This window comes from Macaca mulatta, chromosome 20 (assembly GCF_049350105.2).
Source record: "Macaca mulatta isolate MMU2019108-1 chromosome 20, T2T-MMU8v2.0, whole genome shotgun sequence".
NCBI lineage: Eukaryota > Metazoa > Chordata > Mammalia > Primates > Cercopithecidae > Macaca > Macaca mulatta.
The window spans coordinates 15,724,010-15,738,694 of record NC_133425.1 but is presented as its reverse complement, the minus strand read 5'-3'; the positions used below and the strand labels follow the sequence as shown (position 1 = coordinate 15,738,694).

At 39.8% G+C, this 14,685-nt stretch overlaps 1 protein-coding gene across 16 annotated transcripts in view; it reads left to right on the top strand.

The window, feature by feature from the left end:
- PARN (poly(A)-specific ribonuclease) overlaps positions 1-14,685 on the top strand; it is a 207,667-nt gene that overhangs the window by 68,046 nt on the left and 124,936 nt on the right. For all 16 annotated transcript variants that reach the window (XR_013412338.1, XR_013412339.1, XR_013412341.1 and 13 more), the window contains 3 exons: positions 6,077-6,132; positions 7,671-7,757; positions 9,734-9,808. Coding sequence is in view for 12 of the 16 variants with exons in the window: in XM_077987107.1 (XP_077843233.1) it covers positions 6,077-6,132; positions 7,671-7,757; positions 9,734-9,808 (218 nt within the window). In the remaining 4 variants the exon portion in view is untranslated. The remainder of the gene's footprint in view (positions 1-6,076; positions 6,133-7,670; positions 7,758-9,733; positions 9,809-14,685) is intronic.

Sequence of the window (14,685 nt, the reverse complement as noted above, 5' to 3'; positions counted from 1 at the left end):
GTATTTTATTTATGTGTTTGTTCATTTAATTATTTATTTATTGTAGAGACAGGGCCTGTCTCTGTTGTCCAGGCTGGAGTGCAGTGGCACGTTACAGCTCCTTGCAGCCTCAAATTCATGGAGTCAAGCAATCCTGCTGCCTTAGCCTCCTGAGTAGCTGGGACTACAGGCACAAGCCACCTTGCCCGGCTAATTTACTTTTTGTAGAGACAGGAGTCTCCCCATGTTGCTCAGACTGATCTCAAACTCCAGGCCTCAAGTAATTCTCCCACTTCTGCCTCCCGAAGCAGTGGGATTAACAGGGAGGAGCCACAGAATGATTTAATATAAACAAATCATTAAGACTAATATCTTTTGGAGAAGTTGGCACAAGTCATTATCCAGCTGATTGCTACATCATCTTTAGTGGTAATTAACAACACCACATTGAATATACTGTTTTCCTGTTAACTCCATGATTCTCAGTCCAGAGTTTCTGAGTCAGGAGTCTTGGATGGCACCCAGGAATTTGTATCTTTAACAAGTTCCCAGGTGATGCTGATCCAGCTGGCCGGGAAGCACATTTTGCTAAGGGTTCAGGGTTCTATGTATCAGAGTTTTATATCTGAAATGAAATTCTTCAGTAACTAATGAGCTTTCTTAGGCAGTCTGGGACACAGTTTCATACCGTCCTTTTCTTTTATTTTTTGAGACGGAGTTTCGCTCTTATCACCTAGGCTGGAGTGCAGTGGTGCAATCTCGGCTCCCTGCAACCTCCACCTCCCAGGCTCAAGGGCTCCTCCTGCCTTAGCCTCCTGAGTAGCTGGGATTACAGGCACCTGCCACCATGCCTGGCTAATTTTTGTATTTTTAAGTAGAGACAGGGTTTCACCACATTGGCCACGCTGGTCTGGAACTCTTGACCTCAGGTGATCTACCTGCCTCGGCCTCCCAGATTGCTGGGATTATAGGTGTGAGCCACCGCACTCAGCCTATATTGCCCATTTCACAAAAAAGTTTGGAGGGTGGCTTTTTGTGAGTGCCACCCAGCAGAAGGGTATTGGAGATGATGAGGTGGTGGCTCTTTGGAGATAAAAGGTATTGTGTAGCATATGCTGTGTAGCCTGTGAAGAGACTGAGTGGAAGTGATCCAGTGTACTGAGCAAAAGACCCTGGTATACTGTGCTTTACTCTGGAGTCTTTCCAGACTTGTTTGAAAGTCAGGATAACCAGCACTGCCAGTGATATACTCGTACAACATTTTAAAAATGACAGATTCCACAAAGGATAAAACTTGCTCTATGGCATCTAGAATGTGAACTTGAGTTACATTGTTTCTTAGGATAGAATTCTTTTGTAAAATTAGCCATTGTATCTAATGGGAATTTTAATTTTAGTGTTTGATAGGGTTAATGTCAGTCTTTTAGAGAATAAGTGGGGAAATAATATTTTATCAGAAAGCTTTCAGAAATGTGGCAAGACTCCCGCACGCAGTCTTGAGGGTCTTTACCATGTTACACCCTCTCGGATATTCACTAAAATAGAAAGAATGTTTCATGCAAGTGTTAGTCTGAGTGTCTTTTTGATATCTGGCAGATGAAAGTCCTTCTGGGAGAGATTGTTCTTCAATACAGTTCACAGTGATGGAACATCCTTTCATGTCTTTATCAGCATTTCTGCTTGCCTAGTACATTTCCTCATATGCTAGGATGAAAACTGTCAAGTTGGATGATGCATATGTGAAGTATTTTATCAAATCATTCCAGGGAGTCAGTGCAGGCCCTTTGACAGCCAGCTGGGATGAGGCATGCCTACATTGAAATGTTTTAATTTTACTTCAGAAGGGCAGAGATGTTACCAGAGCAGTGGCTTCGAAACAGCATGGCATAAGGACGGTGGGAGGCCGTTGGGAGAGTTTACTTTGGTTCAGTTCCGCAGACGCTCAGCCACAGTTTTAGAGTCAGTTTCATAATTGTGTGGCGCTCTCCAGAGCCGCAGTCTGCCAAGTCACACAGAGTTGGTTTTCGTGTTCTTCCGAGCTTTGGAGCTATTCAGTTCCCTGTAAACCCCAGATGTGAAGGTGGAGGTATAGGAGAAGAGTGAGAAGTGCTATTAATAATTCATTTGAAAGGGGTTTCTGTGTAAGGTAATGTGCAGTAAACAAACAAGATAGTGTAGGATTGACTACGTTAAAAAATAGCTTTTATGGGTACAAAAAAATAGAATGAATAAGACCTACTATTTGATAGCACGACAGGGTGACTATAGTCAGTAATAACTTAATTGTACATTTTTAAATAGAGTGGTGTTGGATCGTTTGTAACTGAAAGGATAAATGCTTGAGGGGATGGACACCTCATTCTCCATGATGTGCTTATTTTACATTGCATGCCTGTATCCAAACATCTCATGTACCCCATAAATATATACATCTACTATGTACTCATAAAAATTAAAAATAAAAAAAATCTTTTGAGTGTTTTAGCTGAGAATAAATTTTTGCTTACTTTAATCGGATAATATTGAAAATTCAGGTGAAATATTAGAGAACACATAGCCTATATATTACTTGACAAAAAATATTTTTCAAAAAAATGTTTTAAAAACATCTAAATGGTAAGAGAAATTGGGAGAGCCTTCTTTTTCTTTGTTAGTATAATCCTCCTTGGTATTTGTACAACATTGAGTTTCCTAAATTAGTTGTTGAGGTCCCATGACTTTAGCAATATAACAGAATTGTAAACAGAAATACAGGAATTGCAAATTCAAGCTTATGGTTTTATATTTATATTTTTATATTTAGATTTTTCTCCCTCCCGCCAGGTGAGGTAGTGCATAGTATATGAAAGATTAATTCAAATGGCATTTTCAGTTGGCTTTTTCTAAGAAAGTCTCTAGTTATTTCCCCTGGGCTTCTCAGTTCTGTTAGCCTTTAAAGTTTAAAAAATGATCATAAAAGGAATTTTGAGAAACAAAGCTCAGAGTTTCTCAAAGCTGTTGGCGGGGGAAGGGAGGGTATTTTTTTATTCTTGGCTTAATGACATCAATATTTTATAAAGGTAAAATCATAGTATAAAATTTTGTGCCTTTTTAAAACTTAAAATTATAAGTTATCCATGTTTTGACATTTTCATAGTTATTTTGATTGCTTTTAATATATTGAAATTTTGAACTACAATTTATTGACATCCATGTATTATCAAATCCTGAGGTTGATTTTGATTTTTGGCATATTTGATGGTATAGCAGTGAACATTTTGTTGATTCAACTTTTGTTCTCAGTTATTTTTGTGGTGCTTGATACGTTTCATTAACTTTTTATTTTTCTTTGAGACGGAGTCTCGCTCTGTTGTCAGGCTGGAGTGCAATGGCGCAATCTCGGCTCACTGCAACTTCTGCCTCCTGGGTTCAAGTGATTCTCCTATCTCAGCCTCCCAAGTAGCTGGGATTACAGGTGCCCGCCACCACGCCTGCTAGTTTTTTGTATTTTTAGTAGAGACAGGGTTTTACCATAGTTGGCCAGGCTGGTCTCAAACTCCTGACCTCAAGTAATCTGCCTGCCTTGGCCTCGTAAAGTGCTGGGATTACAGATGTGAGCCAGTGTGCCTGGCCTTCATTAACTTTTAAAATAAATTTGGTGTTTAAAATTGGAGACTATTTCTAAATTTACTAAACGGAGAACTGAGAATTATATGAAGCATGACTAACAATAACAAAAGTCATTCCTAGGTTAGTTAGCTTACCTAATTAACTAGCTTACTAACCTAGGAATAACTTTTGTTATTATTAGGTTCTGGTAGGCGATAATAATGATAGTTCCAGTGTGTATCGTTTATGCTGGAAAATAATATTTAAGAAAAAATGATAGCTGCCCTCACTGAGAACCTGCCATTCTAGGTGCTATTATGTATCTTCTTGTCTTCTGGCATTGCAGGGAGTATTGATTAAATTGGTTAAAACAGCTTACAAAACCAGAATAGTACACTTGAGCCTAAATTAGCAAACTAAAAATAAATTTGGTTTCTTAGCCATAGCATTTGGTTTATTAAACTGTAGGGCAGACAACAAATTCTCAAACCACAGAGTACCATGACTTCGTTTTTTCTGACATTAACAGAACAGTATTGTTCATGCTGATGGTTCGATTTGTAAAGTAGCTTTTGCCCTGCTTGGCTTTTTTTTTTTTTTTTTTTTTTTTTTTTTTTGAGACAGAATTTTACTCTTGTTGCCCAGGCTGGAGTGCAGTGTTGCTATCTCAGTTTACTGCAACCTCCACTTCCAGGGTTCAGGCGATTCTCCTGCCTCAGCCTCCTGAGTAGCTGGGATTACAGGTGCCCACCACCACGCCCAGCTAATTTTTGTATTTTTAGTAGAGACGGGATTTCGCCATGTTGGTTGGGCTGGTCTTGAACTTCTGACCTCAGGGGATCCACCCACCTTGGCCTCCCAAAGTGCTGGGATTACAGGCGTGCCATTGCACCTGGCTCTGCTTGGCTTTTGGATGCCTGGTAATGATGTTCCTTAATTGCGGGTCAGTGAAGCCAAACTAATTGCTTCTTGGGCACATAGATTGCCTTTTTAATTTGCTGTATAATGTTGTCTCTACCAGAAATGCATAATATATTGTTATCTAAGTAAAACTCATTAAAATAATCTTACACACAACAGAATGCCTGATATTTTGTCCATAATCTTGCAAATAAAAGAAAACTGAATGGCATTACAGAGAGTTGTAATTTACAAGCACTCTTTTTTAAGTGCCTTTGTACCCATTTTGGAAGATAAACATAAAATGACTGCTATGATTTATATTAGTGTGATAGTTTTCTTTACCAAGGATTGTTTTGTTTTGTGCTTTTAGTGTGTTTTAAATGAGAATAATGATGTGGCCTTTTGAGACAGTCACTTATTTCAGACTGTACAGTTTACCCAGAGAGATTAGCATTTACCCAGTGACTTTGCATTTCATTAAAAAAAAAAAGAAACCTGTGTTGTCATTCTCAGTTCACAAATGTCCATTATAAGGGTTACCCTTAGAATTTGTAGAAACACTTGTTCTTAGATTGGTAAGATGGGTAATATTTATTTTCTTTCTGTTTACTTGGACTAACTAAAACGACAGCTCTGCGAAGGACTTTCCCTTGACTCTTTGATGATTAATTTTGTTCAGTTAACTAATATTTATTGAGCAGCTACTGAGTGCCAGAAACTGTTGGGGATACCAGTTTGTTTGTTTGTTTGTTTGTTTTTTCTATTTGTGATAAATATTTGGCCCAGGAGAAAAATCTCTGAAATAAATTTCAGAGCTTTAGAAATGATTTTACATGGCTGGTGCGGTGGCTCACGCCTGTAATTGTAACACTTTGGGAGGCTAAGGCAGGTGGATCACTTGAGGTCAGGAGTTCGAGACTAGGCTGGTCAACATCGGGAAACCCCATCTGTACTAAAAATACAAAAAATTAGCCGGGTGTGGTGGCCCACGCCTGTAGTCCCGGCAACTCAGGAGGCTGAGGTGGGCAAATCGCTGGAACCTGGGAGGCAGAGGTTGCAGTGAGCCAAGATTGTGCCACTGCACTCCAACCTGGCGAGAGAATGAGACTCCGTCTCAAAATAATAATATAATAATAATAATAATAAAGCCAGGTGTGGTGGCTCATGCCTGTAATCCCAGCGCTTTGGGAGGCAGAGGCAGGTAGATCACTTGAGACCAGGAGTTCGTGACCAGCCTGGCCAACATGGTGAAACCCTGTTTGTACTAAAAGTACAAAAATTAGTCAGGCATGGTGGCACATGCCTGTAATCTCAGCTACTCGGGAGGCTGAGGCAGGAGAATCACTTAACTGGGGAAGAGGTTGCAGTGAGCCAAGATGACACCACTGCACGCCAGCCTGGGCGGCAGAGTGAGTCTCCATCTCAAAAAAAAAAAAAAAAAACCAATAGAAATGATTTTACAAATAGAGTGATATCAAGGAGCTTCTACTAAAAAATTTAGTAAATGCTTATTAAACAATTTTTTTTTTCTAATTCAACCTTAAAAATGTCAAAACACCTATCGTTTAAAGGAAATTGCCCATTACCTGTTGGTCTTTTCTTGTAGGTTATTTCTTATGAGGGTCATGGATATCCCCTATCTAAACTTGGAAGGACCAGACTGTAAGTAAATTTTTATTTTCTTATTGCATCTGTGCATTTAAATGTGTGGTCTGGAAGGGATAACAGGAAAATATTACTAAAGAAAAAGCTTTCTTCACTTAAAATTGGGTAGTGATTTTGTGGTTGATATGAGTAGTATGCTTAAGTTAATGGGACTCTTGGGCATTCATTAGTCATCACTTCACTTATATTTTCCAGTTTATGCATGAATTGAATTTTAAAAACATACATATCTTCTCTATATATTTCATTTTCACGCAGAATTCTGATTTCATCATTTTTTATAAGTATTTATCATATATTTTTAAGATATGCTAGCTGTCAGTTATCTTGGTAAAATTTCTATTTTCCAATTACTTGAGTGTGTATATATTTGAATTTAGTAGATTGATTTTTGTTTTGTTTTTTTTTTTTTATTTAAAAAACATGGAGGGTCTATGGGAGGTAATTGCTTTTTCTTTTCCTCTGCTTTTTTTCTGCTGTTTCATTTGTTCTTTTTTACCTTAATGTATGTCATTGGCAGGTAGAAGTGGGTGAACTATACTTGGTGATAATAATTGTTGCAATGATAGTTTGAGGACATACTGTTGTGTTGCCCTCCATGTTAGACTAATATTTTGGTCTGTCATTCTCACAAGAATTCTGATGCTAAATATCGCCATTCCCAGTTTATAGTCCAGGGTGGTTAGAGTGATTAGGTCTCTTGCTTAGGGCTGCACAGAAAAGGTCTAGGTTTGGGATTAGAAAACAAGATTATGACTCAGGATTGCCTTACTTAACAAATAGTCCATTTAATTTGGACAGTGCTTTTTTTTTTTTTTTTTTTTTTTTTTTAGCTAAGTATATTAAAATGGGAAAGTTAAATGTTTAGTGAAGTGAAACTTCATGAACAGAGCAGCCTTGTTTTTCTTCTAAATAATTTGCACAGTTGGGTATGGTGGTTCATGCCTGTAATTCCAGCACTTTTGGAGACCGAGGTGGGAGGATCACTTGAGGCCAGGAATTCGAGACCAGCCTGGGCAACATAGTGAGACCCCCATCTCTAGAAAAATAAAATTAAAGGATAAAAAAATTAGCCAGGCATGGTGGCATGCACCTGTAGCCTCAGCTGCCCAGGAGGTTGAGGTGGGAGGATAACTTGAGCCCAGGAGTTTGAGGCTACAATGAGCTATTACCGTGCCACTGCACTCTAGCCTGGATGACAGGGCAAACCCTGTCTCAAAAAAAAAAAAATATATATATATATATATATAAAATTTTAAAAATGAACATAATTTGCACAGGAACTTCATGAGAAGAGAAGATGTCTTTGCATAGGGTTCAGTTTGTTGTGGGTTCTGTAATGTATCAGAACCTAAGGTCTAGATTACCATGGCAGAATCCTACCAATCCTAGGCATACTTTCAGGAGTTGTTTGGTAATCATGAGGAATTCATAACAGTTCTGCATATTAGCTTAGACTTAATTTCATCAAAGAACCACTGGTTTACTTGATCACTTTTCACCCATCAACATTTCATCATAAATTTGTCTTACAGTGCAGCCTAAGCGTGATCATGTTCTGCATGTGACGTTCCCCAAAGAATGGAAAACCAGCGATCTTTACCAGCTTTTCAGTGCCTTTGGTAAGTCACAAGTTCAGATGTACCTTTTAGGGTTTTGCTATTCATTTGGTATAGGTGGTCAGAAGTAGAAAGACAGTTTTGGCCTGGGAATAAAAGAATGTTAATATTCAAGGTTTTAATTTCACTCTTTGAATTTTCTGGTTTAGGATACTGTTATCTTTGTGCTAATGTGATCTGAGAAACTTTTAATAGCACCTCACAATACAGAGCTATTAATTCATGGAAAGCAAAACACCATGATGATGACTGCCCTTACTACTGACTGGGGAAAATAACCTGTGGCTGAGCGTAAATAATTTTTAAGATTAAACTCAGAGGGCTTGTATGTTTCATAATGGGAGGGGAGGTCGTCTCTGCTTTAGATTAATCAAAGTGACAGATGTTTGGGTAGATCAGGAATTGTGATACGTGTGTGATGTAGGGCAGTCCTTCTCTTTCCTTTTTTACCAGGTCATGTGATTAGGTTCGTTCGAGCAGTCTCCTGATATGTGTTTATGAAAACCATTCTGATTGTAAACCCACAGCAATACCTCTCTTACTTTAACAAACGAAGCATTTAAGCTAGTCTCTGGAAATTCTTGGATAAAGTGAAGGCCACAAGACCTAAATATCCAGTAGTAAAAAAGTTTAGTAAATATTTATGTATCTTCTAGTGTGTAGCCATTTAAAAAATATTTGAAGAGTTTGTTAAAAGTAGTTAAAGTGCTTGTATTTTAACGTTTAGAGTAAAAAGCAGATACAAAGTAGGCCTCCCATATAACTAACATCATTTTTCATTTTTTTTAAATTAAATTTAATTTTTTATTTTTTTAAAAATAAAAATGGGGTCTTGCCATGTAGCCCAGGCTGGCCTTGAACTCTTGGGCTCAAGTGATCCTCCTGCCTCGGACTCCCAAACTGCTGGAATTACAGGCATGAGCCACTGAGCCCGATGTATTTTTTCTTATCTTTGTTTTAAATTGATATTTTAGAATAGTAGACTTTCACAGCAGAGCCTTCTACACTGATAATACGGCATACCATTTCTGAATGTAAATATTTAAAATAAGTCAGAACGAACATTAAGGCATACAAAGTTAATTTAAGTACTAACACTATTATTATTATTATTATTATTATTATTATTTGAGACAGAGTTTCGCTCTTGTTGCCCAGGCTAGAGTGCAATGGTGTGATCTCGGCTCACCTCAACCTCTGCCTCCCGGGTTCAAGCGATTCTCCTGCCTTAGCCTCCTGAGTAGCTGGGATTACAGGCACATGCCACCACGTCCAGCTAGTTTTGTATTTTTAGTAGAGATGGGGTTTCTCCATGTTCATCAGGCTGATCTCAAACTCCTGACCTCTGGTGATCCTCCCACCTCGGCCTCACAAAGTGCTGGGATTACAGGCATGAGTCACTGCGCCTGGCCTCTAACACTGTTTTCAACAAGATTATGTGTAAGCATGGTGGTGTGTGCCTGTAGTCACAGCTACTTGGGACACTGGGGTGCGAGGATTGCTTGAACTAGGAGGCAGAGGTTGCAGTGAACTGAGATTGCGCCCCTGCACTCCAGCTTGGGCGACAGGGTGACACTCACCTGGGTCTCAAAAAAAAAAAAGTTGTGTTTTTGAACCTATTGGTCTCTGATTTTTGTTAGTGGTCTTGATAGGTAAATAAGTCTCCAATCCTGGTATTGCACTGAATGATGACAAGCCCCAGGGTTTAATCTGGAAGGATCTTTCTATTGTGTTAAATTTCTAATCGCTTCTTTTCCCACTGGTTTGTCTCTTCTCTTGAAGTTTTAACCTAAATAAATGCTGTGGTAGCCTTTAAACAGGCTAACTCTCTATAGTGCTGAGATTTTGGTCATGTTTTAAATAAGCACCTTCTCTCTCTTTAAAGATAGACTATACTGAAATATATAAGATATGCGCATTAAATCTGATAGCTCTCCACATGGACAAATATTCACTTTAGTTTTAATTTGCGATTGCAGGTAACATTCAGATATCCTGGATTGATGACACATCAGCATTTGTTTCCCTTAGCCAGCCCGAGCAAGTAAAGATTGGTAAGTGTTTTGGATTTCTGTTTTGTGTATTAAATACAGTGAGAGGTTGCCCTCCTGCTGCCCGCTTAATTTAAAAGCTGTGGGCTCAGTCAGCTTATACTCATTGCTGCCTGGTTTTTGAGATTGTCTCTGAAATAAATGAAATAATTAGTAAGTATCATGTATGGATGAGAAAATAAGACAAATCTTTTGATTCATTAGGTACACTACATAGTATATTTTTTTATTTACCTCCATTCTGTTCCTTTCTCGTTCTTGTTGCACTTTTTCTAAAGTGAGTTGCAGATTTACTTTGAGAATGAGAAGTACCTATAGTAAATTAATACTTACATTGACCTGTTCATCTCTGTACTTCCCTCATTTGTTTATACATATTTGAGATTTATTCACTCCATTAAACTCGTATCAAATACTTGTTTTTGTTGTTGTTGTTGTTGTTTGAGACAGAGTCTCGCTCTGTCGCCTAGGCTGGAGTGCAGTGGCGCAATCTTGGCTCACTGCAAACTCTGTTTCTTGGGTTCAAGAACTTCTCCTGCCTCAGCCTCCCGAGTAGCTGGGATTACAGGTGTGCAACATGACACCTGGCTAATTTTTGTATTTTTAGTAGAGACGGAGTTTCACAATGTTGGCCAGTTTGGTCTTGAACCCCTGACCTCAGATGATCCACCCACCTCAGCCTTTCACAGTGCTGGGATTACAGGCATGAGCCACTATGCCCAGCCTTGTTTTACAAACAAACAAACTGAATATTTTGTTTGCTTTTAAAATATGGTTCTAGGCTGGGCACGGTGGCTCTCGCTTGTAATCCCAGCACTTGGGGAGGCCGAGGCAGGCGGATCATCTGAGGTCAGGAGTTCGAGACCAGCCTGGCAAATAAGGTGAAACCCCATCTCTACTAAATATGCAAAAATTAGCTGGGCGTGGTGGCATGCACCTGTAATCCCAGCTACTTGGAAGGCTGAGGCAGGAGAATTGCTTGAACCTAGGAGTTGGAGGTTGCAGTGAGCCAACATCCATGCCCACTGCACTCTAGCCTGGGCGACAGAGTGAGGCCCTGTCTCAATAAAAACAAACAAACAAATAAATAAATAAAAGAGTTCTAAAAAGATGGGGCACCCTGTTTCTTGTAGGATCCTAAATAATTTTGATATTAACCATCAATTAAATGTTTTGTTTTCTTAAGATGGAAAGTTTTTGAATAAAATATTGATGAAAGTGTGTATTGTTGGCCGGGCGCGGTGGCTTATGCCTGTAATCCTAGCACTTTGGGAGGCCGAGGCGGGCGGATCACGAGGTCAGAAGATCAAGACCATCCTGGCTAACACGGTGAAACCTCGTCTCTACTAAAAAAAAAAATACAAAAAAAAATTAGCCAGGTGTGGTGGCGGGCACCTGTAGTCCCAGCTACTTGGGAGGCTGAGGTAGGAGAATGGTGTGAACCTGGGAAACGGAGCTTGCAGTGAGCTGAGATCGTGCCACTGCAGTCCAGCCTGGGCGACAGAGCGAGACTCTGTCTCAAAAAAAAGAAAATATGTATTGTTAAGCTACATATTCAAACAAATTTCAAGTACCATGCTGCTTTGATAATGTAAAAGATGTGAAAAATTTAAGTGATATGTTTGTTTTTTACTTTAACAAAATGCCGCACGGTAAAACTATATAATTCTGATAGAACTGTTGAGTAATTATATATGAAAATTTCTGCAGATACACAAATTCAGATCACAGTATTTTGGTATTTTTCTTTCACTATCTGACTATCGCAGGAATCCAGGCCGTGTTGTAGAGGGGAAAAACTTAGGCTTTTGGAATCATACTGCAACATCACTTACAGTTGTGTGACCTTGGGTGCCTTACTTAACGTTGATGAACTTCTGCTTATCTGTGTAAACTGAACATAATAGTATGGACTTTAGTGTTATTGTGAGGATTCCATGAGATTGAGTAAATGAACCTTGGCATGGTTTTGAGCTTTTATTATGGCTTTTTAATAGCAGATTTCAGTGCGGAATGTACTTCAGGAGCATCAGACACCAGGGATAGTGGTGGATGCAGGGTGTGATGTGGCTTGTTAAATATTTTAATTTTTGCATAGAGATTTTTTCTGTGATCCATTTCCCCACCATCCTTAGAAAGATGGTTTAGAGAGAATCCAGAGGGATTGAATTATTAGAAATCTCAAGATAACTTCAGGTGGGGGTGGGGACCTTGAGGTTACAGTTATAGTGAGGCTTCAACGTGGCTGCAAGAAGACTGAGTTCAAAGTCCTGACCTGCACTCTAATCCAGCCTCCTCTGCTCACTGTATACTCTTCAGCTCCTTAGCTGGCCACATTCAGTGACATTGAAGCTGTGCAGCGGGATAAACGGAGTTTCACAGACTGACACGGGGACTAACTTTGGCTCCACCACTTGTCAGCCACGTGTCTTTGGGCAGGTTATGTAAACCCTTAAAGCCGCAGGTTTCGTGTTTGTAAGAGGGAGATAATAGTTACTTTGCATGATTGTTGTGAGGATGAAATGAGATCATGGATATTAAGTTTCCAGCAAAGAGCCCCGTACTACACAATCAGTGCTTGACCAGTGGTAGGTAATTATTAAAATAGCTGCTTGGCCTCCCTTGCTGTGAACAGTGTGTAAGAGTGCTTTGAAGTCTGTAAAACCTGAGTTAGTAGCATTTATTTGAAAATTCAAGCATGATTCCTTTTTTATGTGTGTGGGATGTCAAAGTTTCTTTTCAAATTCCTGGTATACCATCATATCTGATGTCAAGTAACAGTTGCTCTCCTTTACTACTGGACGATTCTTAAAACAGTAGCTTTTAAGCTAAGTATTTTATTCCATGGTAACTCTAATCAGGGAGCTACATTTCAGAATCATATGTAGCCACAGAAGCGCTCTATTGTCTGATTGCTCATTGCGTTGGTTTCCTGAGGGCAATGTTGGGTCCCTCTTGTTCAGCCCTGAGTCCTCTCTCGTGCCTGACACACACTGCAGCATGAGGAAATAAATGTGTGTTTGAATAGGGGATATGGGGAATAGGCCAAGATGAAATTGTGATATTTTACCTTTTTTCCTCCTAGGTTAAGTAGATCCCTGTTCTCTTGATACATGCAGCTTTGCTAGTAAAGTCTAATTTTCTGCTATAGTCTCTTTTTATGCAAAAGGCAACTCTTAACAAAATGCTTGGCAGTTTGAGCATGTTGTGCCTCTGACAACATTTCCTTTGCCAGAAGAAGCCAATCTTTTCTGCAGTCATCACCTCCCACCAGAATCTGGCCCCTCCTCTTTTCTCCCCTCCCCTCTTCCTTTTTTCAGATGGGGTCTCTTCTTTTGCCCAGGCGAGAGTGGAGTGGCATGAACTCGGCTCACTGCAGCCTCCACCTCCTGGGTTCAGGCAATTCTTGTGACTCAGCCTCCCAAATAGCTGGGATTACAAGCATGCACCACCACACTGGCAATTTGTATTTTTTGTAGAGATGGGGTTTTGCTATGTTGGCCAGGCTGGTCTCGAACTCCTGGCCTCAAGTGATCCGCCCATCTCAGCCTCCGAAAGCTCTGGGATTACAGGCATGAGCCACTGCACCCGGCCTCTTTGATGTTGTCTCTGGCTCTCTTTGTAGGGTACTGGACCTCATTCTCTGTGCTTTCATAGCATCTTGTATACCTTTTTGTATTGTTTTCACAGATAGACTGTAAACTCTTTGAGAGTAGGTACCATGTCTCAGTCACCATTGCGTTTTCAGTGCATAAAGTGGTAGTGTCTGACATTAGTAAGTAAATGTTGAATACTGAATTGCATAAATGATATTCATGGTATTGTGACTCGGAAATGCCTTTTTGCATGTGATGGATGTAACTAATGTCTCTGTTCTTTTGCTGTGATTTCTAAAATTATGCAGATGTTTCACTGAAAGACAATGTGAAATTTGTTCTTTATAATGGTGATTCTAATGGTAAGAAGGACCCAGGGTATCTGATGTGCTGCAAATCCTGTTAATTTTGTTTTGTTTTGTTTTGTTTGAGACAAAGTCTCGCTCTGTCACCCAGGCTGGAGTGCAGTGGCGCGATCTCAGCTCACTGCAACCTCCGCCTCCCAGGTTCAAGCGATTCTCCTGCCTTAGCCTCCTGAGTAGCTGGGACTACAAGTGCCTGCCACCATGCCCAGCTAATTTTTGTTTTGTATTTTTAGTAGAAACGGGGTTTTACCGTGTTAGACAGGATGGTCTCGAACACCTGACCTCGTGATCCGCCCTCCTCGGCCTCCCAAAGTGCTGGGATTACAGGCATGAGCCACTGTGCCTGGCCCCTATTAATGTTATCTTAGACAAATTACTTATTCATTTCAGCGGAAACAGAGGGCCTCTTAGATCAATAATGTAACATTGAGAATATCATTAAATGCCTATTTATGTAGCAGCTTATAATGGCTTCTTTGGCTCTGTTGCAAACTATTTCTGATTTACATTTAAGGAGTTGCTTCTTAACTGACACCTTTTTTTTTTCTTTGAGTATTATTCTAATCAAGATTTTTAAAGCCATTTTTGACTTTGTTTGGGAGACAGGGTTTCACTCTGTTGCCCATGCTGGAGTGTGGTGGCATGATTATAATTCACTGCAGCCTTACTCGAACTCCTGGGCTCAAGCAGTCCTCTTGCCTCAGCCTCTTGAGTAGCCAGGACTATAGGTATGCACTCACCACACCCTGCTAATTTTTTCAAAATTTTCTTGTAGAGATTGGGCCTTCCCATTTTGCTCAGCTGATCTTGAACTCTTGGCCTCAAACCATCCTCTCCCCTTGGGCTCCCAAGGTGCTGGGATTACAAGTGTGAGCCACTGTGCCTGGCCATTTTTGACATTTTGAGTATGAAAGTTCTC